This window comes from Argentina silus, assembly GCF_951799395.1.
Source record: "Argentina silus genome assembly, chromosome: 4".
NCBI lineage: Eukaryota > Metazoa > Chordata > Actinopteri > Argentiniformes > Argentinidae > Argentina > Argentina silus.
The window spans coordinates 18,820,479-18,844,105 of NC_139658.1; the positions used below are offsets into that span (position 1 = coordinate 18,820,479).

The following is a 23,627-nucleotide window of genomic DNA, read 5'->3' on the forward strand; positions in this document are numbered from 1 at the left end:
AGGACAGGAGATAACACTAACACACATGTCAGGGGCAGAGATAATCAATTACCCATCAGTTTAAGATTAGTGGTAGGCCTATTAGTCTGCTTTGCTAATGCAACTTTCTCCAGGTTCGAGGTCATCTAAAGGACAAAGAGAGAGAGAGAGAGAGAGAGAAAGAATTATTTGTGCAACCAGTTTTGTGTTACCTCTCTGTCTCTCTATCTCTCTCTCTCTCTCTCTCTCTCTCTCAGTTCCATTATGTATATTATCTCAGTTCGACGATAGGTGGAGCTGTCTGCATAAAACCGAGAGCCGGCGGCTCCCTCTCCGTAGGAGAGAAGCGTTTAGATTGGTCCATAATGTAGTATCGGTTTGGAACTACTACTCCCAGAATGCATTTGCGGGGGGTTTTGTTGCCGGAAAACATCCAGCAGGATGAACAAGAATGAAATCCAAAGGTACATTGTAACTGTTTGTGCTGTATCTTTGAGGGAGACGTGCATGTTTCACTGTTGTGTAGTTACTTTAGAATACATTTTATTGCTGTGCAATTGAATCACAATTGCTTGCTTGCTTGATAACTTGTAAGCTGCTTGCTAACGTTATCTAGCTCCATTCACTGGCTTTGTCCCTCTGGTCCTATTTGCCTTCAGTGTCTTCGCGGGAGATCCGGAGAGGCAGGGCTCGCGGACTGCGGATGTCGACCCGTGTTCGACCCAAGTACTTGGTCCGGAGCCCCTGGTGGACAGTACCACGGCAGGCTCACGATTTCTGCACGTGGAGTTGGAGCTGAACGCTCACCTTCGCCGGCTGTCGTTCAGTGAGCCGGTGCGCTACATCTACAACCCACTGGAGTATGCTTGGGACACGCATCGTTGCTACGTGGAGACGTACTGTCGCGGTGGACAGAGTATCCTCTTTCTGGGCATGAACCCTGGACCATTCGGCATGGCCCAGACAGGGGTGAGGATGAGAGGCACATGACCCGACCTATGTCCCACTTTGAGGGGACAATTAGGTACACTCACCTTGTTAGATTGATTGTGTGGGATAGGACTCATATAGATAGGAACATAGGGCCTATACTGGCAAGATGGTCTACTCATTTCATAATGAAAGACCTCTTATGATAAAGACATTCTTGGTTTTAGTATGACTATAGGCCTAGTGATCCTCACTCCTGGAGAGCCGCAGCTATGCAGGCGTTTGTCCCATCTCAGCAGTAACACCTTTTCAGATAATCATGGTTGATTAGTTCAATCAGGTGTGATAGCACTAGACTGGAACAAAAACCTGTACCCACTGTGGCTCTCAAGGACCAGGATCGAGTATCACTGACCTATGTCATTGTGTTACCGCCATACCATAGATGGAGCCTATGTTCAAAGATCTATTATCCATCTCTAACCATCTATTTTATTCTTGTCTCAGATCCCATTTGGCGAGGTGAACAATGTCCGTGATTGGTTGAAGATCACTGGGGAGGTGGGGCATCCCCCTGATGAGCATCCAAAGCGACGAATCACAGGACTGGCCTGCACTCAGAGCGAAGTGAGCGGCGCCCGTTTCTGGGGCTTCTTCAGGAAGCTGTGTGGCGAGCCAGCAGTGTTTTTTCGTCACTGCTTTGTGCACAACCTGTGCCCACTCATCTTCATGAGTGCCTCTGGCAAGAACCTGACACCCCCCGAGCTGTCCGTGGGGGAACGTGACGGCCTCCTGGCGCTTTGTGACACCGCGCTGTGCCAGGCAGTGAGTGTGCTGGGTGTCTCCATGGTGATTGGGGTTGGCAGGGTGGCAGAGCAGCGGGCACGACGAGCCCTCTCAGCAGCGGGCATGCAGGTGCGGGTGGAGGGCATCATGCACCCCTCCCCAAGGAACCCACTGGCCAATAAGGGCTGGGAGGCGGTGGCCAAGGCCAAGCTGGAAGAACTTGATGTCTTGTCACTGCTGAGCCCTCCGTGACCTCTGGCCTATCAGCCTCCACTGACAAATACCTCATCCATACGCAGCGTATGGTGTTCTCTGACTGTGTCTTAGCAGTGGAATCAGTGCTCTCCCTCCATTTTACACCTTGAGACTGCACCTTGGACACACTGTATTGTTTGGGTCCAATTCTGAATCACTTACCACTGTCCTTTTAACGTAAGACTACGGTCAAATACTCTCTCTCGGAGTATAAAGAGTATTCTCACGTTGCTGCCAGATCATGGAAAGTCATCTACTGCATCCTATCCTCAATAGCTGTTTCCTTTTGACTATTTAAGATCAAACCTATGTAGAGGGTTACCAGTAAGCATTAACTGTTAGTGACATCTGATGATGAAATTGAATATAGGTGATTTCTTTTAGTGTGGTACTGACAGAATAATTATGATTTTATTGTACAGATACTGTTCTGTATATACCTTTTGGAACTATTGCGTTGGAGGATTATGATCTGGATTTATAGCTATAGTTTGTTAAAAGCTAGTAACAATTCTGTTGCCACTAGGGTCTAGTGCTCAACTAGCCAGCTAGGTTTACTTTGGTTTGTTCATGAGGGTAATTACTATATCACAAACCGTTTTAAAGGAGCAAGACGTAAGTCTGTTGGAAATCTGCCACCTCTGGCCACAGAGGCGAAATTCAGTTCCAAACAACATCCTCTCGTATAATAATATAACCCCTGAAATGGACTTGCGGTGTCGGACATTAGCTGTTTTGTTTCTGCATGCGCACGATTTGAAGAGGCAGCCACCAGAGACAGATAGGCAAAAATCCCACTCTCCTGGAACACCTCTGGCCAATTGTAAATCAACCTAGACACCCCTAGACACACAGATTTTAGAAAGCACTTTTTGAGACCAAAACAGCTTTCATAAATGAAATATCTCATTCCCTGATCGCTACCGATTAAACATCGTCAACATACATGTAAGTCATGTAGAACCGTTAAGCTAATTCTTAATGAAACAATGTGTTGCAACATGGCCATTAGGAGGAGAGAATGGAAGCTATGGTGTTTGTCTGCCTTTTAATGCAGTGCCTCCACATTATGTCAGACATTACTACTCTGAATTACCTCACTACATTTAACAGGTAAACCTAGTCTGTCGGTCACACACTGCGTTAATAAGGTCTCTTACAAGAATAAGGACCCTTACAGAATAGCTTGTTATTAATCACTCTGTTATTGACAACCATGATCGCTTGTTTGTATGATGTTAAGCCACTTACAACAGCTTTGCTGTGGTCTCTATTGTTGTTTTAACATCCTGTTGCCACAGGTGGTCCCAGGGGTCTGTGCACCACTCACCCCCAAGCATACTGTAAATAACCTGGATCATGCAGTAATTTTGTATTATTTTCCAACATTTTTTTAAGGCATTCACAGTGTTTGAATGTACTCTATGTATGTAATGTATCTTATAACTAATAAACAAACAAAAAAAAGATGTGACATTTGCCAACCTGTTTTATTGATTGTGAGGGGTGTTCAACATGATGTATCTATCTTCATATAGTGGGTTTCCTTGGCATACCTTGTAAACGGGTCAACCACCCTTATTCTCAAAATTGAGAATTTCTCCTAATTATTTGCTTGAAGTTACTCAGCTTCTTCATTAATAATTGAAACTCCCTCTTAATTACTAAATGGAATACTCTCCTCAGGTGTTATGCTGTATAAGATTGATTAAGTAGAATTGATCTGTCGACTGATCAGTTGTAGTTATAACATTTTTCCTGCCAACATGGGCATTGGCCAGCAGTAGATGTCAACCATCTGGAAGAAAAACACAAAAACATACAACACTCATCATAGTCAAGTGCCTTGCTACACTGTGCTCCAATGGACCCGGGTGAGCCAATATATCTGTCAAATAAAAACAACGTCAGTAATTTTTTAATGAGGATTATGTGGGAGTGCTCTATGCACATCATATACATATTGCTCTATGCACCTCCGTTGACTCAAATCACAGTGGCACCGACTCAACAGGAGCTGATCAGGAGGTGGAGGAAGCTGCTGCAACATTACTGTGTGGGATGTTGTTTGTCTTGGTCCTGGGTAATGAATAAATCATACCCCCTCACCGGGCCCCTACACTGCAGGGTGCGTGTAAAAGAGGAGGCAGAGGAGAGGAGCCGCCATCTTAACTAGGTATGTCTGCATGTGTCTGCTTGATGAGGCGGGACATGGTATCTGTACAATAGCCATACCTTCTTCCCTCCACACATGCACGCACACACTCCAAAGCACCTGCACTCACACCCGAGACACACACATTCAAATACACACTCTCTGTGAACTGTCATCTCAACCGTGATACAGTACATGTACTCATGCACGTGTGCAACCATAAAAAGTCACCATCCCACTCCTCACACCCTTCATTTCTCCCAGTCCCCCGCCCCGCCCCGCGTCCACACACACACACACAGACACACACACACACACACACACACACACAGGTACACATCCTCCTGCACATACACTGGCCAACACTCACACAATCCTTCCTTGCAATCTCGCTCTCTCTTTCACACACACAAACACACACTGGTGCACCACCACGGGGCTGAGAGCACAGCCGCAGCTCCCTAATGACTCCCATCCCTCTCTGTTCTGTGCCGCATTATTAATTAGCTCAATGAGCCTTGCCAATGGGACCCGCTCTGTGGAGTAGGGTGCTGCGGCACAACACACACACACACACACACACACACACACACACACACAGACACACACACACAGACGCACAGACGCACACAGACACACACACACACACACAGACACACACGCACAGACGCACAGACGCACACGCGCACACGCGCACACGCGCACACGCACACACGCACACACACACACACACACACACACACACACACAACTCTCCCCAACAGCTCTTAGTCCACTGTGGTTTCGGTCCTGGCTGTGGGTCTGGGTGATGTTCAGCTGCTGCCCTGCTCTCTGCCACAACGCCAAGCTGTGCTGTGCAAAACAAACTGGCTAGCAATATGGCGGCTAACAATGGAGGCGTTTGTTTTTGTGCCGCAGTGTCCTATTCGTTTTGACAAATAATATAGCTCACTCACACAAGAATATTTAAAGGACACAATCAACGAAAATAACTTGAAAAGATCCCGTTTGATGCATCATGTGCATTATTTTCCAATCTGAGTTATACTTTCAGTGTCTATTGTGTTTTTGGCTTGTAATTGATGGCTTGTGTGTTGCTTTTTAAATAAGACTTTTGACTGATGGTGTGTGCATGACTGTTGTGTCGGTAGTGTGTGTATGTAGCCTACCTTTCACCGTCTTACTCACAGGAACAGTGGTGCAAGGGCGTGCTTATTGACAGTGTGACCTCCCGGTGACCCCTCAGCCTGTGCACAAGAGGACAGGGAGTTAACGTTGGCCGCCGCCGCGCCGCGGCTGGCCTGTCAGAGCCATCGATACTGTGATGAATGGAGGCGGCGGTTATTAAACCAGAATTAGAGCGAGGGAGGGAAAGGGGGAGGGAGGGAGGAGGAGGGAGGGTGATAAATGAAGGGGCGAAGGGGTTCTGTGAAAGAGGATAGAGTAGGTGGGGGTGGAGGGGAGAGAGAGAGGGGGGGGGGGGGGTGTTGAGGGAGGTGGATGGCACAACATCAGCATCATCACTCCTTATTATCCTCCAGGGTCGCCTGTCACAGAGGGAGAGCGAGGGCATGAGGGGGGCACAACTAACTGATAACCTCCACACTGTCCGCACGGAGGGAGGGGGGCCAGAGAGGGGGGAGGAGAGGCTGAGACGTACGGGGGCGTAAGAGGGGGCTCCCGTCACTGATGCCCCCTCCCCCCAGACACACACACTTTTACCAATGTTGAGTAGACCATGTGGATAAGTATGTTTTCTGCTGAACATACTGTTAATTACATAATTACTATTCATCCTCCCGTATTTGAAATCTTCCAGAAAATATGAATAGATTATTTAAAAAATCATCCTGCTTAAAAGATAAAATGTATTGGATACATTCTTATAAGACGAATGTTCTCATTATAAAATAATTTAATTAGAATTAAAATGTATAAGTTTAATTCTCCTAAGTGTTTTGCTTATCATAAGAATAGCTGTTTTAATAAGTCTTGTGTGCTCCCATTTTTCTTGAGCACGTCTTTTTTTCTCCGGGCTGCAGAGTCCATCAATCTTGACGTGCTCTCCAAGCGTAGGACGGTGCACACGCGGTACACACAGATAAGTCATACAGGCGAAGGATATTAGTGGGATCAGCAGGGGAAAAGGAACAGTGAGGGTTCACCATGCGGTTACGACACAGATATCCATGCACAGTCGTATGGGGGGATTGATTTTTTTCCAGGCAAATCCGTTTACCATTGGCCATTGCTGTTTTCAGTGTTTCTTGAGAAAATACGAAACGAGACAGATAAATCGTCACATTTCTGCACTAGGCACTGTACTAATCATTTCCCTTCTCCTGTTTCCTCTACCACCCCCCCACCACACCTCCTCGCCCCCCCTCCTCTGCCCGCCCTTCCGCCCTTCTCATCTCCCCTCTATCCCCCCCCCCCCCCCCCTTTTTATTAGTGGTTTATTTATCGATGTTTTAGTTAATGTCGGTGCTAATTTCTGCCTGGGTTTGTCTTCATTACACCTCTGAAGTCATTAGGGGCAGTGAGAGAGTGCCGTGCTGGGTTCTGAAGAGGCACCACACTGCTTCACTCAATATGTTAATTATCCTGCTTGGTCACGGCCTACCTCCCTCTCCAAATCCCAAACCGCACCCCGGCTTTAGCAGCCACTCAACTTATTTGTTTTTAGCCTCACTCAGTATGTCTCCTTTAGTAAATGTGAATTTTGCAAATTTGCTACACCGGTACTTCCATCCTCAACTAATCTCAACTCGTATTCCACAAAGACCCTAGTCTGTTAACAGCTCTAAAGGGCATCATCGTCACCGTCGAACAGGTGAATAAACCATGTATATCTGGACCCTCCGCACCCTCAGCAACAGCCCATTCCATGTTCATGGGAATAATCATCTCTTGATACATTATTAGGGGCCATGTAAGAGACGCCACATAAAAGTGTGTGCGTGTGTGTGTGTGTGTGTGTGTGTGTGTGTGTGTGTGTGTGTGTGTGTGTGCGCGCACTCAGTGTGCTTAAATTGTGTGGATATATGTTGCAATAAACAGACTGTGTAAAAGGCACACCAGTAGAACATTAACTTGACACTATCAGAATAAGGGGAACTTATTTATGGGGCGGAGGTAGAGGGAGCAGCTCCGTGAGTTATGTGTGAGCTGTGGCCCAGCCTTAGGACAGTATTTAGCAAACAGATATCCTGCTGCCTTGTCTCTTGCCTCTTTGGCTGCAGTCTGAGAATGGAGCGAAGAGCGATGACAGATTTGGTGATGGTATTTTTGAAGTAGTCTGTTTTCTTTTATTTCAGGTTAGAATTATTCATTTGTTCTGAGCGATGAGCTGTCTTACTGATAAAGCACCTATAAATTGCTTGCCTGCTCAGGTGATACTTGTGATTGAGTTGATGGATGAGAAATGGCTGTGGCACATATGTGGGGGAAAAGTGGGAGAGGGCGAACCAATCCCTCACTTAATTAAAATCACTACGATTCCACTGAGGGTGCAGGTTTTAAAAACGCAGCTGACAAACCCGCCTCTGCCAGATGTTACAATCCTCAAATAGGCCTGTTTGTTGCAAAATCTTGATGAAGTTGTGATGAATAACTCCCCATAAATACACACGGATGTATCATGTCATGGACTTTGAGGGCAAATCTCAAAGATCTGGGCTCAACATCAAAGCGACCCACAGTGACCCACAGCGCCTACTCCTCCACACTCACATATTAAGATTCACCTTATAGCGCAGGTGTTTTCAAATCTGTAAAGGGGAGTTAATAATATAATCTGATAATCCAGATCCTCAAGGGAGGTGTGTTGTGGTGGGAGCTAGGTAGGAGCTCTCTCTCTGTCTCTCTCCCTCTCAAATTTAAATTCAATGTTGCTTTATTGGCATGACATTCATGTATACACATCCATTGGCATGACATTCATGTATACACATCCATTGGCATGACATTCATGTATACACATCCATTGGCATGATATTCATGTATACACATCCATTGGCATGACATTCATGTATACACATCCATTGGCATGATATTCATGTATACACATCCATTGGCATGACATTCATGTATACACATCCATTGGCATGATATTCATGTATACACATCCATTGGCATGATATTCATGTATACACATCCATTGGCATGACATTCATGCAGTATGTATGTATTGCCGAAGCAAACAAAACATTTACAATACAAGACATACAAATGGAAATGTAATATATATACACTGTTTAGCTGACGCTTTTATCCAAAGCGACTTACATTGCAGTGAGTGCTTACATTTTTCAGTATATATGGTCCCATAGAGAATCGAACCCCCGAACCCCCAACCCCCAACCTAAGTGTTGTTAGCGCCACGCTCTACCAACTGAGCCACAAAGGAACGAAAAAGGAAAACATATGAATGTGAGCTTGTGTTGTCTTCTACAGTGAAGGGTCTGGGTCGTTCTGTAGTTCATCTCCCACACCCAAACCCCCCACCACGGAGTGAGTGTCAATATTTTATATGTAGTCAATGAAGTGTTTGTGTGGTCAGAAATGAATAAATCAAAGAAAATAAGTATTTTTTTCTCTGTCTGTCAACAATAACAACATGACATGTTCTCTCCCCCCCCTCTCTCTCTCTCTCTCTCACTGTCCCTCACTCTCTCTCTCCCTCTCCCTCTCTTACCAATCTGTCTGAGGGCTCAACTAGGTCAACAAACAAAAAGCAATTAAGTGGGGCAGCCTCCTTCAGGGAATGGGTAATTAGAGAGCAGTGTGGACAGCTTCATTCTAAATAGGTACTAAAAGCCCTATCCATCATCTCCACGGTGATGGCTCGGACTCAGGTCATGTGATGGACATACATGATCCTCTAAGAGGAATAAGCAAGACGGCTAGATAGGTGCGGTGTGTGTGTGTGTGTGTGTGTGTGTGTGTGTGTGTGTGTGTGTGTGTGTGTGAGTTTATTTGTAAGGGGGGGTGGTGTCATCTGGATGGATTAAGTCTTTTGCAACCCTCTCTGGTTTCATCTATAATCCTCTCTGTGGATAGAGTACATGGAACCAATGGTTCTTCAAATGTTTTTTCTTCCACAGGCACAAGTCAAGGAACCCTTCTTTTTCTAAGAGTCGAGTGTGTTCCTGCTTTCATAGAAAGGAAAGAGCCACTTCTGGGTTGTAAAAAGGGACACAATACACAACCTGTGGTTGTTGGATGAAATGCAGTGGGGTAGAGAGTATAAAGTTCACATGAACTGGGCACCCCCATTGAGAGATGAAAGTGATGGGAAAGGTGAAACACAGGACGGGCAGCATCCTTGAACCGTTGCGCCCCCCACCACTTCCCCCTTCTCTTTCTCCATATGGTTGGAAACCTGTTACTAGGGCAATGCTGCCAAAGGCAGCACAAAGGGCATTTAGGGTGACTTTGAATAGGAGAAAAAGAGAGAGCAAACGTATGGCTTTGAAGAAAAACGATAGGACCTGTACAATCTGTCAATAACTGAATTCTGAAATGTACTGTCGACCTGCATTTAATAAACAAGGTAGGCTTATCATTTCACATCAACATTATCACCTGAGTTGTGCTGAGCAAAAAGCTCTGGTAATGTCGATGTCGTCTATGATAAACAGTAAACCTCCCCAATCAACTATTATCAAAGAAGTCATGTCACAGAAAGTGAGTGTAGAGTGTGGAGTTGAATGTGTTGCCTAGGCTATCGTGCTCTTAGGTTAGGCATTTTCTGTTTTTAAATAGAACGAACGGAAATCTTTAGATTCAGTCTGCTTGAGAGACTTTAGCCTGTCTTTGAACAACTCATTTTTGACAACTTGGACGCAGCGGGTTTATTCCACTTCATTTAGGTACGTAAAGGAAAACTTTTATGACCTTTGGCGGTTGTATCCATCATTTGACAACGGTGCACTCACTGGCTCCGTGGCGCAATGGATAGCGCATTGGACTTCTAGGAACGGATCGAAGAGATTCAAAGGTTGTGGGTTCGAGTCCCACCGGAGTCGAACTTTTGAGCTGTTAACGTTATAAAAACTTGCAACATTAGGTAACATGTGCTTATTCTATGACACAGATTACCGCCCCACAGATATCCGAATCTCCTCTATCATGTATAGCCTATATATACCAATAATACCAATTGTAATGATCAATTTATAGTCGCTTAAGGAAAATCATAGGCAATTTTGTATTGTTATTTCAAAACGCATAAATAGACAGTCTCTCATAAATATTCGGATGCGTTGTGAGTTTGGCCTAATGTGCTTGATGTTTGATTAGATTGCTGAGCCTTAAATCGGAGCACAGGAATAGCAAAAGAGCCTTATCTTTGACAGGGGTGCGAGACAAAATTAGACCAATACTTTATCAATCTCTCTCGATCAGATGCCGGGTAGATGTATAATCAGGACTTACATAGACTAGTAGGTCATGATTTCCTAAAAGGCTACATCTCGTAACATATGTGATATAGAGCAGGCAAGAGATACTTTTAGGAACCGCTTGTTGCTCTCGGCGTGCTCGTTCAGGGTTACGCAAAGCGTGCGTAACAGTGCACGAGGCACTGTCTGTGTGGACGTGGAGTGGGACTGCAGCTGGAATTCATATCCTGTCCTGCAGCCATTGAGGAGAAATAGCCCCACAATACCAACAGAATATTAGGGTAACAATTTAAGATTAAATCCTTAGGGTAATTCCCACCACTTGTTTGGATATAGGTTCAATTTGAGATATGGGTCTGGGGAAATGTGACCACTCTTAAATTAATAAATAGAGCTTTGGATACAAGGACAGTCCATGATATTGAAATTATTATAAACCGGTATTTCAAATGTTTGTTTACAAAGACATTGTTTATCAAAAATAAAGTAAAGTAATATTTCGAGTTATAAGACGTTGTACTAAGCTCATTAGGCATTCACAAGTGTTTATTTTTTTTAATCAATGGCTATGACTTAAAATGACCATTGAAAATCAGAACAAATCCCTGATTGTGCCTTTAAGATTATGTGTCAATTGCATGGCTGAGATGATAGTGGGCCTACGAGCGGCAGTAGGCTGAAGTCAGACACACAATAATCGGCAATGCTCAGACAAAACGAGTTCTGTCTAAACCTACCGATATACTGCAGCCTTTATTTACGCGTACACCTCATATTAGGTAGCATATGATTGACAAGAATATCAAATACAGATCAGAGAGACCAGTCAACTTGCACTGATGTCTGACAGAGAAAGAGAAGTTGCATTTTTACATTTACATTTCACTCACTCTTTCCCTCAGACATGTAGTATCAAAACCTGTTGGCTATTCGATTGAGAAATAGTGTATGCCATTTTCTCAGATCATTATAAAGCACTCAATAGAAAAGTTCAAGGGTGCCGTTTAACCGCGGTAAACAAAGCCATTTGTAGGGTTGCAAACAGATGTACATGCCAGAGTGTATTAATTTCGGCAAAAGCATTCCAGATGCGTGGATTCATTCATTTTCATTTGTCATGTAAATAAAGATGGCAAGTCTGTTGTACTGTGTTACTTAACAGTGAGGATAGACCGCGATTGAACTCTGTTAGGCTACCGTTATTTGGGCAACCTTATGAAGGTCATATTAAAGTGACTGATCTCTCAAAGTTTATATTATTAAGTGCACTCCTTAAACGATAAATAAAAAGTGTATACATATAATCAATAATCTTAATGTAACAGGGTGGTCATTACTCCTCCTCCTGACTACCTCACTAACATCGATTGTTTCGGACCCAAGTCAATGCTTCTGTAAATAGCGAACCAGCCGTTATATGAAGTGATCTGTCCATTAACAAATGCCAGTTCGAGTCAAATCATTCATAGTAAAATGATTTGTGTGTGTCAATAACTTGATGCCAGGGATCAACGACAACGACAACAACAACAACAACATCAACAATACTACTACTACCAATAATAGTAGTAGTAGTGGTAGTAACAACAACAACAACAACATAATAATAATAATAATAATAATAATAATAATAATAATAATAATAATAATAATGATAATGATGATGATGATAACAGTCCTGGTTTAATAACAACAAAATATGACAAAAAATAATGTCAGTGGAGGTCTTTTGGCGTTTGGATGATTATGAAAATGAAAACAATGTTAATAATAAAGATATAATAATAACAAAAACTGTAATAATGACAATACTGAAATAATAACAATAATCCCTGAATTTCTATGTTAAAAAGTAATTTGCACTATTCCGATGGCAGTCTAGGCCTATGTCAGAACTCATTCAACTTCACTTTAATCCGAGTTCAATTTGCAGTACAGACCTGTGACAAATAAGTGGAGTTAGAGTGGGTCGTTGTTGCTAATCGATTTAGAGAAGACAGCTACTGAATTTGGGGAATTTTTACGCAAATGAATGTTGCCTCTCACAGACCCAGTGACCGGGTCAGCTTTGTCCCAAGGCGAGGCAGAGGTCAAAAGGTCGAAGTTGAACTCGGGAGCAAGTTCCAATCAGGAAGGAAAACCATGATCTCGAGGCGTAGCCTACTGACTAAGAAGCAAACACTTGTTGTTCACCAATAGTAGCTAATGTCACCCGAGGTTAAATACGTGTGAAAACACAATGTACAGAACATATACATTTACAAGGAAATTGTTGAATGACAATTCTCTAAATATGTCAATATAGTAGCCTGTTACCAATCCTGGATTGAATACGAATTCTGAAACAACTTTCACTTAACATAAATCAAGCCTATTTGTTGGGGGGATAAAAACAATTGTCTACACAACCCAAAATAAATTACAACCTCACCTTGCCAGGAGCATAACCCATATGGACATGTAACTTCTCCGTTTTGCCTTTTAAAGATGTTCAAATATTTATACTTTTGTTTTACCACCTATAAACTAGAGAAATAAGCTCGTGCACCCCTTCCAGATTTTGAATTCTATATCCATCCAATCGCTTTTCTCCCCGTTCTTGCTTTTCCACCAGGTTTCTCTAAAATAAGCCAGTATATTTAATAAATGCCGGGCTGGGAAATCGATTTTTAAACTGAATTGTTATTATTCTCATAATATAGGCCTACGTCTATATTCTCGTCAGCCGGCAGTAAATGACTATGTTAATTTAGTGTTGGAAAATGTTGCACTTGCTGCTCATATAGGTTAGTTAATCATGCTTAGTAGACTAAGTTAATGCTGATTATAAACCAACTTTAAAACATGTTTAATTTGTTGTTTGTACTGTTACTTCGAAAATAATTACTTTTGAATTGAATTACTTAATGGGGCTAATTTCCCTATCAATGCATCTATGAATTATTAGGCAGAACGACAGTCGACGGAGCCATATAAAGATTTGATGGGAAAATTCATTAAAAAAAAACAACCAAGTTAGTGCAATGTCATGTATACCTCAATCATTTTCATTAGGCTTAACCTCTTTGTTGTAAATAAAGCGCATATACAGTAGACCATGTACACGTGTGCTACCTTCATTTCAAGAATAGCTTTATGCATTTAATTATGATTCAAATAATAGTTGATACCGTTCTTGAAATGTCCTTTTCTTCCATGCAATATTTAGGCAATTAGGCTACTAAATGTCCGACGGTGTGCGGGCACCGGTGGAGGTCTTTATTTATGCAGGTCATGTTCGGTCAAGAATGTTGGAAAGATAGAAGGCTCGTGCACGATTGCGACACTTTGGTTAGAAAGCGAGGGAAAGCATAATTATCTTGTAGAATATCTTATCACGCGGGTTGTCGTTAGGCAAACATAAACTGGTTTAAAATGTGGATGAATTGTGAACTATGTAATGAAATCCCGCGAAAAATGTTCGACTCAGTAAATAAATACCATAAATACATGCAGAATGACACAAATCATTACCTTCGACTTGTATGGCAATATGAGCGCAAACTTTACGCCTGTATGAAACAAGACCTCTCTACAAGTTGTTAAGTTATGTTACAATGTGAAATCTAAGATATTGTTAACTTCAGAGATGGGAATTTGTAAAATCATGTATCAACCACAATTGTCTCCTCCTTCAAATATGTTTAAAGAGTACGATTTTGCTATCATATTTTGTCTAATATTCGATAACCATAACTTTGATAATTCAATTCGATGGAAAGCAAAGGGCTCAGCTGAATGGAAAATACTATTGACAATCGGAGAAATAATTAAAGACAACACTCGCTTTCCTTCATATAAACTAAATGCATTCCAGTAAGGATATGTTGCCTATAGCCTATACCAAAGTTTTTTAAAAGAGTGCTGCATCGCCACTGTTGCTTGCTCTCAACTATAGTTGTAATGTAAAGAGCATACGTGACTCCTATGGCGAGGGTGTTGCGTAGGGGTGGGCTGTAGCCCTCTGAGGCTTGGAAAGCCACGGTGTGATGGAGAGGAGGCGAGTGAGTACCATCAGTCAGAAAGCCTCTCTCAAGGTACATTTTCCAGAGCCCTGATAAATGACAGGTGTGGCCTGTGCACAGCCTCTCTCGTTCGTTCTTTCTTTCTTTCTTTCTTTCTTTCTTTCTTTCTTTCTTTCTTTCTTTCTTTCTCTGTTTTTGTTTCCCTAACTCTTTCCTTTTTGTCCCCATTCTTTACTCTCCCAACCGCAATTTTCTCTCTCTATACCTTTGCTCTGCCCTTCATGCTCTCTTGCACACTCTCTCTATCTCTCTTTGTCTTTCTTTCTATCAAGTAGGCCTACACCTCTGTCCTTTATCTTTCGGCATGCCAGTTTTCTTCTGGTTGAACACAATCCTCAGCCATAGCTGATTCGGCCTATTTGTTATCTCCACTTAGTGCTCCCATAAGTAAAATGTTTTAGAAATTAGGAACCAATTAGCCTAACCTACACATCTGTAAGAATTATTTTAGGAAGGATTATCCGACCATAGCTAATCAATAGAGCTCAGATAATGCGGCCTTGTACACTGTTTTAGTCCAAGTAGGTGGACGTATTTAGCTATGTAATTTGATCCACGGTCAAATGATGACGTAAGATAGTAAGCATACTCGGATGGTCCGTCGGTTTGTCCAATGGCAACCCACTCCCCGATCCTCGACTGAAGGACAGATGAAGTTAGACAAAACATCGGGGAAGTTAGTCATGATCTACTACAGGTAGCCTATAACTTTTTACTTTAATCCCAACATACGTAAATAGGGATCAAGCGGAGGATTTCCTTGGAAAACTGTTTGAAGTATCCTAAAGAGGTAAAGTGGAACTTCATATGGATAACAAGGATCATTTCGCCAGAAACTGCGTCATGCTGTAAAGAAATGGTTTCTAATGGTAAGAATGTAGTAGACCAAAACAATCATTTTGTCGTTTTGTTTATATATTTTTTTAAGACCCAGGACAGGCTCATATTGAGGATTCAAGTGCATTGGCGTTTCATGTTTTTATAGGTAATCTTTTGAATCACTCGAAAGAATCCAGAAACATGTATTTACAGTATCCTGTTACAGCTTGCTTGATGTATTGTAGGCCCAGCTCTTCTCTGAGATTAAATGATTAAATTAAATATTAAATTAAATAATAAAGTTGACTAATTTGATCGATCATTTGACAAATGATCTAACCCCAATTCGTTTTTCCAACTCATTTTCCAAAAGCTATGATTTTACTTATTCCTGAATCCTTACATTTAGAATTTACATATTGTAAATCAGGTCTGAAAAATAGACAGTATATCTGTGAGAGCAACAACTCAGCAGGCCTGGGATGGCTGCATTATGACAGCTACTGCAGGCCTATTGTAAATATTCAACAAGGTCCAGTAATAATGTAAAGCATAAATGGATAGCACTCGGCATTAGCCACTTACCGTATTGGTAACAAAAGCAGATGTCAGGCTTTAAGCGTTGTGGCAGGCTAAAAACATGGGCATTCAGTACGCCAGTGCCACTTCAGTGTGTAGTTTTTAACGCCTGCCCTCCCCTTCACTAGCATCAGAGGTCATTGATCTCTGAATGGTCCTTGGAAAAGTGAGATTTATCCCCATCACAGGGACCATGGGTCAGGACAGCTGTTGGAGCATCATGGTTGAGAGGCACACAGCTTGGCACAAGACAACTGTCATATCTTTTTGTTTTCTTTCGGTGGTTGTCCGTTTTTTCCCCACAAAGCAAGCAGTATGCCCTGCCAACTATATTGACGTGATCGGTTGATTTGGAGAATAGTGAGATGAAGACTGATAGCGACAGTGTGCAAATAGAGATAAGTAATAAACAGACCAGGGGCCCTATTTCCGATCACACAGTGATTTCATATGATTGATAGCTTAATTGCTGTAACCCTTGGATGTGTGTTTCCCCTAGAGATCAAGTGCAAGAGCAACTCCTGAAGGTGTGGTTCATTTGTGGAGAGGGGCGATGAAAAATTATCAGGCAAGTGTAAATGAATTGATGTGCCTGCACTCTTCTTCATCCAACAATCCTGCTGTGTTGACTGCCGTCTCCAATGTAAACGGATTTATTTGTGTTAGCATTTGTGGTCTGCTTGAAGGTTTGTCCTATTTTTGAGAACACAATTGAGATTTATGTACAATTCACATCTTCTATGCACTTGGTCCTTACTCGTCATTGTCATTGCTAGAATGGAAATTGATAATCAATAAATATGATTAAAAGGTATTGGTTGTGATTGTCGTACAATTACAATCGCCGTCATTTTCATCATCATCTTCATCATCACCATGCACATCTTCATCATCACCATGATCATCATCATCATCATCATCATCATCACTACTCTCGATGTCACCATCAAATATCTGATATCAGACCATCTGATATGGCCTGTTTGTATTGAGCGTCTGGAGGCCATTTCGGGGAGATTTGATATACATTTGCAAATGATCAGCAATATGCAGTGCATGGGTACAACACTGAGACACATCCCCGGTCCCAGCTGGGCGGGCTAATGGAATCCTACAGGCTGCATCAATAGCTCACTCCTCACATTTGCATAATAAGCAGATCCGTCTCTGTGACAGCTCTCGGGGTCGTCCAGGGTTCACCTGCCTCCCCATTCCTGTTTCTCCCGCCTGGAGCTCGATAAATAAATCTCGCTGTAGCTTTTTCTGTTTACCATCTGAATATTAATTCACTCACAGTCGATAGCCGACTTGCTGCACAGAGGCACACACAGGAAGCGTTTATTTGTAATCGCTTGCATCTGGAGCAGGCGACAAAAAAATGGCTACGAGGAAAAAAAGGTGTCCTTCCTTCCTTGTCCTTCCCTTTTCTGTTTAATTAATTGAGCACTGCATCACTTCAAAGCAGACCTGCATCTCACCAACACACACACACCTCCTTAGGTTTAATGATAATCCATTTTTTGTCTGAACTAATTTTCAGTTCATGGTGATTTATGAAATAATTAATTACTAGTCATTAACTTTGTTTAAAATTAGATTATATGTGTGCATGGGGTCTCCATGATTCCCGTGCACCTTTTCCAATAATAGCCTATACACTGCTAGGTGCCCTTGAGCTTTATGCGTAAGTGTAGTATGTGTTTCTGTTGTGTTCGTTATATCTTTTATGTCTATCTGATCCACAAACCACTAAAGTTTGTTCTGGTGAGCCTGGTAAGTGGAGTCTTGTCGAGGTGGCCCTGGGTGACCTTGGCTCTCAGGTGAAGTGACCCCAGGTCAGGTAATCAATCAATCAGTTGACAATGGTGAATATTGCTCAGACTGTGGAGAAAGACAACAGGACCAAACCTCTCTAGCTATTCTGTTACCCAACGCGGCTGCTTTGTCCACTGTTCCACTGAGTGAAAATACCCAAGAAATGTAACATTCTAAATGAACCTAATATTCAATAAGTTAAAGCACATAAACCATTGAAATCCAAGAGCTAAATAATCCATGGGGTTCAGTCAGTTTTGGTGGTCATCCAAGACTTAATGCCATTTTTTTGTTTTTTTAAATGTGTGTCCAAAGAGTGCCTCAGTAATCATTCATGAAAGTCATTGTCAAATCCTCTTTCATAACACTTTAGGTGTTGACTACATTTATCCAAGGATACCTCCTCGATTTATAATCAAGACACTGGATTGTAGATTTCATTTCTGTCCACAAAATGTATGGTGTTTGCAAGACCAAACATAATACTTCTTACATCTGAGTGTTCATTTTCCGTAGCTTCCATTTATGAACATTTACTTAATCAACATTTCAACTGAATGAGCACAAAAAAAGGGAGAAAAGAAAAGACTCACCCACCAAAAGTTTGCTTTCTCCTCTTTCTTGACATAGAGGCCTAGTGTCATCTCAGGGCGTTTAGTCTCCATTCTGGCATTTTCTTTCAAATAATGCCTGTGTAACATTGTGCAGCAGCGTTCCATTTATGACATAGGCTCGACCAATGTGTGTTTGAGAGATGATTTAACACGTTTTGGGGTTAGTAATTTCAGCTAGAAAGAAGAACGATGGCCAAATGTCCGCGACACCAGGTCAAATGTTAGCGTCTTGTTTCATGAAGTGTTATAACCAAGTCCTGGGGCCTTCATTTACATCATGTCTGCTCACTACATGATGAACAACGTTACAGTCGCCTTGGTATTTAAAAATGGGGAAGATCATACACAGAGGTCATGGTCATTATGTAATGGGCCCTACCTGAGGAGGATGCATCGTCGTGTACCTCCTCACCTCCCTGGCAAGGCCCCCTGAAATTATGCAGGGCTTGGCGGCCTCTCGTTTGACCCCAGAGGAGCGCCAGGCGTCATTATTTGTTCATCTCTCGACCCTGGGAGTGCTAGGAGGATAAATTGGTGCTGACAGATGACTGTCACCGCTGGTAGAGGAGAGGTCAGTGAACACCGCTAAAGTTGAGCTAGTGCTTGGTCTGCCTCTGCTGTTGGGAGAGGATGATTGGTGTGAGCTCTGATATCACATCTGAGCCTTCACTACACTGAAACATGCCACTTAGAGGAGGATGTGTGGTTCCATGTTTGAGAAGGACTAGAGAGAGAGAGAGAGAGAGAGAGAGAGAGAGAGAGAGAGCGAGAGAGAGTGTATGAGTGAGTGAGTGTGTGAGTGTGAGTAAGTAGTGTTGTGTTCTTTTCATGATCTAAAAATGCTGAAAGGGAATGAGGGTAAAATAAAGGAATTTTCACGAATATCCACAATTTATTATTCAATCAGAGACAAAAAATGGACTACCTGTAAGCTCTAAGTAAATAACATAATAATATAACTTTTATCTGTTATCAAACATCCTGCCTTACAGTTAGATCAATTCTTTATTGTTTTAGATGACTGTCTCTTGATAAGATTCAGGGTCTTTAGTCTTTAGGGTCTTTAGTCTTCTCTATGGAGTTGTTGTGTTTGTCTGGCTTACCTGTAGCGGCCACATGCGGTACACCGTCCTGGCTTTAACGGGCACCAATCACCTGCTAAACGGGAATGCCGTTAAGTCCTCATTGATTTTGATAATGTGCTGCTTTAATATGACAGTAACAGTTGTAAGCAGTACAGGAAGTCAAATTCCCTAGATTGATAGCCCCTAAAAACTGAGTTACAACCCCTCAACCTTACTGATGTCTCTGTCCCTACACCATTATAATAAAGCAGACAAATAAATAAGAGCCATGAAGGTGACAAAGGAAAATTGATATTTGACATTCCCCTGTGAACAGGCATCAATGAATGGAGACGAATCATACAGCAGTATACTGGGGTATATCTGCAAGGGTGAATGGGAAAAGACCATTTTTATTACTTCGTTGTGGTTATTGGTTTCAGTTTGACAAGAAGTTCATTCTCATTTTTGGCCAATTTTAGAAAATGTACATATGGGTAAAACAAATGGTTTTTTTGCTAGAGATTTCCCTTGATCATATGTCATTCAAACAGCTCTCAGAAGCTCTTGATGCATCTGGGAGGTTTTGACATTGAGCTTATGATAGCATCTCTTTAATACCCTCACAGATTTGCATTCTCCACATTACTGCTGTGACTTAGGCATGATTCAATTTCTTGGATAACTCATATGATTTTTCTTGTGCAGCAAGAAAGCATGTTAATGGAAATTTTAGCATTTTAAATGCAGTTAACATTGTTTTGTCGAGGACATGAATCCACATTATTCTTTGCCATGCAAGAGGAATCATGTTTTTATCCACTATCTGTTTATATTCTGTTTAAATTAGTATAATTTCAACACCAACCATTCTTCTACTATTCTCTAACTCACTTCAGTCAGGGGAAGAGATCTGAACCAACATTGAAAGGTCTGAACAGCAGACTTGGTTGGACCACCAGGGGCAATAACAAATAAACACAATCATAAACAGGCAAACAGAGGAAACACTTGTTTGTCGTGGGTCTTTGGGGCTTTCTCTTCTCTAGCATCCCCTGTAAGTGCTTTGAATGTTTTGCTTTGATTAATAGCCGTGGGATTCAGAGCCATGTGTCGTGGAGATGCTCTCTCATCTGCATCTGTTCCCACATTTACATAATTTCAATCTGAGTGTGATTAGACTAAAATGTCGTTATTCAGCAGCGACTTTGGTCTGCAGTATGACCCCTCCAGGTAATACAAAACATAGGGTAAGCTGTGTCCCTGTTGTGCGTATCATTTTCCAGAGTGATTTTGTCTTTTGTTAACTCCATCTTGCAACTATTGCAGCTGCCTCAGGAGGAAGGCTAAATACTGCACTAAAGATGGAGGAAAAAAAACTAACTCAATTCGCAAATCATTAAGGTTTGCATCCTAATAATTATGAATTTCATAATGAACTATATATTTTTTATGGTATATATTTAAGTGTTAGGGCCTTAGATTGAGTTGCATTAATTGCGCTTGTGTATTTCTCCCCCCCAACCTCCTATTCTCTGAGGGCCGTGATTAATAGTCGTATGACAGTAATAACAGAATTAGAATGGTATAGTGTGAGGCGCGGAGCACAGAGTTGGCATTTGCTACTGTCACAAACAGGGGCCATCGGCGGGCCAACTCCACCATTAAGCCCATTGCTCTGACTGCGTGGGTGATGGATGGTAATGCAGTGCCGTATGTACAATACCCGCATCCACGTACACAGGACGCCACTGCAGACACCAGGGACACAGAGAGAGAGAGAGAGAGAGAGAGAGAAAGAGAGCAACCAGAGAAAAAGAAAAGGCACTTCAACAACACCCTCAAAACAGCCAATATTTTCCATTATTATCCATTTGACAATCATCATCCCTAATGTTCTTTTGTTCTTTTGAAATACTTAGAATCTGCAAACAAAAAGGACCAGGGATTTCAGAGTGGGGCATAATGTAAATGTAGCATAGTGTTCATTGAGGCAGCAGACACGATTGTGCTGTGTGCTATTTCAAAGCAATTGTGATGATCTCACAGGCAGGAAGTCTGCTGATATGGCAGTTTACATGGTTAAAATATAATCAATTAACACAAACTGGATTATTCAAACATTTAATCAACATTTTCACAATATTGTTTACAAGCTATGATATTTTATGGTGTGTGGATATCACAATTGTATTAATACATACATAATAGTTTTTTCAATTCAATATGAATATTGTAATACATGATTACACATGTAAAATATTATTAATGTAATGCCCTTTCACAATGAGAAATGATTGCAGCCGGTGAGTAGGAATAACATTACAGATCAAACATTGATCAAATTACAATAGTTAGACATGACACTGAGTAGAATGCAGTTCACCTGTACAGATAGTATAGTATATGTATGTATATACTCAGAGTACTGAGGAAGCCATGTGGGTTGTGTCTTGATGTTGTGTTGAGGTTCCTGCAAATACCCCAGATGCAACATCTCACTGATGTTAGTGGAACAGGTGTGGGTAGGAGGAGCCGGAGTCTGCTGGCATGGCTGTTGATGGTCGTCCTCAAAGGTGTAGTCCAACAGAGGCTGATGACAACATCAGCCAACTACAGCAATTAGCACCTGTTCAAGTACCTGTGTGCAGCACCCTGCTCTCTAACCCCCTTCACAATTCATAACAAATGACCAAGTGCAACATCATTTCATTCATAATTATGGAGAGGTAGAAATGCTGTCCGTAACACTAGAAAAATTATCTCAGAACACCAGATTCATGAGGCTACGAGTTAAAGGAATATCCTTCCTAAGCCTCCGTATGCCTTGTTAGTTCCTCAGGTTTCCCAAAGTCAAGATTCTTTACTGAGAGGACTTGGGAAGCATGACTTGCTAAGTAGTTAGTTACGTCAGCCGGCCTCTGCATGGATCCTCATCAGAGCTCGGTCCGAAGTTCTGGAACCAGATTCTCCCTGAGACGCATGTGAATGGGGAGCTCAAGAGCCAGGCTCCTCGCATGATACCTGTGCAGTTTTCTGTCACTGCGGCCGTCCAAGAGGAACAAGTGTAGTCTCTTCTGTTGACTTTGCCACTGTCACACCTATCAAACAGGCTCCACCCCACTGGTCTCCTCCTCAAAAGATGTGCCTGGAGAGAGGGATACATAGGATAGACATTACATAGTGTATATGCAAAGGTCAGATTTAACTAACCTAGTGCTATACAATAGTGTCAATGCAATGTAATGCATTATGGACAATACCTGTAAAAGATTGATTCCATATAAGATAATTTACATTTCCAACATGTTTACATTAAACCAACACCACAGTTGTAATAATTGAGGCAGAACAACCTTGCTTTCCAATTTTTGCACTTTGGAGACTCAGATATCCCCTTCACTGCCTATGTCATATTGTTAGGTAGATGGACTGCCTGTGAGCTCTAAGTGGTTTGAAGAATGTTCTAGATGTAAAGTGCAACCAATTCAATTCGTCAATTCTACTGAGAGATGATTCATAAATGTCGATGGTTTTACAAAGACAGCAAGTCTTTGTAAAACCATAGACATTTATGAATATATTCTTGAAAAATGGAAAATGTAAGTCGATTCCTTCTGGATTGAGAGAAGGAAGACATCCTATTTCTGTCTTATATTTCCATGTGACATATAATATCTGTTATGGATTTCCCTCAACATCACGTTTGAAAGCTATGCGAACCTGAGACAACATCTGAAAAACACAAGTCAATCACGTGTTCTACTTCAATGCCAGCAATACCCCAATTAGCTCTAATTGAAAAAGCACATCGGACTGTGTAGTACAACAACAAGCCATAGGCCTACATTGGCTAGCTATCCATTATTGCCAGGCTAATATTCATGCTGCCATTTTGTGTTGTTTTTCACATGTTGGACAGGCATGGTATTTCCCATTGCCTCCTCATTGCAAAGTATCTTATGCTGCTTGTTTGCATAGCTCTTCACACTTTCAGGCTTTGGGTTAGGGTTTGAGGAAGGGGAGTGAGTAACAGAGTGAGTGAGTGAAAGACCCACAACGTACGTATTTCCTCTGTGAACTGTGAGTAAGTAACTTGGCCTAGCTACTTTCATGGTTTGCATCGCCTGTTCTCTGTTCCCCATGATGGATGTTGTGTAGGG

At 42.0% G+C, this 23,627-nt stretch overlaps 1 protein-coding gene across 1 annotated transcript; it reads left to right on the forward strand.

Moving 5' to 3' along the window:
- The first annotated feature begins 402 nt into the window (after positions 1-402).
- On the forward strand, positions 403-3,401 carry LOC310803176 (single-strand selective monofunctional uracil DNA glycosylase-like). The gene is made up of 3 exons (XM_083667862.1): positions 403-443; positions 639-948; positions 1,417-3,401. The coding sequence occupies exons 1-3, from the start codon at positions 421-423 to the stop codon at positions 1,945-1,947; spliced, it is 864 nt and encodes a 287-aa protein (XP_083523988.1). The 5' UTR covers positions 403-420; the 3' UTR covers positions 1,948-3,401.
- Positions 3,402-23,627: the final 20,226 nt, after the last annotated feature.

Bases quoted from the DNA above. Each gene is read 5' to 3' on its own strand.
- LOC310803176 (XM_083667862.1), top strand. From the start codon at position 421: ATGAACAAGAATGAAATCCAAAG. The intron at 444-638 runs GTACATTGTAAC...ATTTGCCTTCAG, and splicing joins AACAAGAATGAAATCCAAAG to TGTCTTCGCGGGAGATCCGG. The intron at 949-1,416 runs GTGAGGATGAGA...TTCTTGTCTCAG, and splicing joins TCGGCATGGCCCAGACAGGG to ATCCCATTTGGCGAGGTGAA.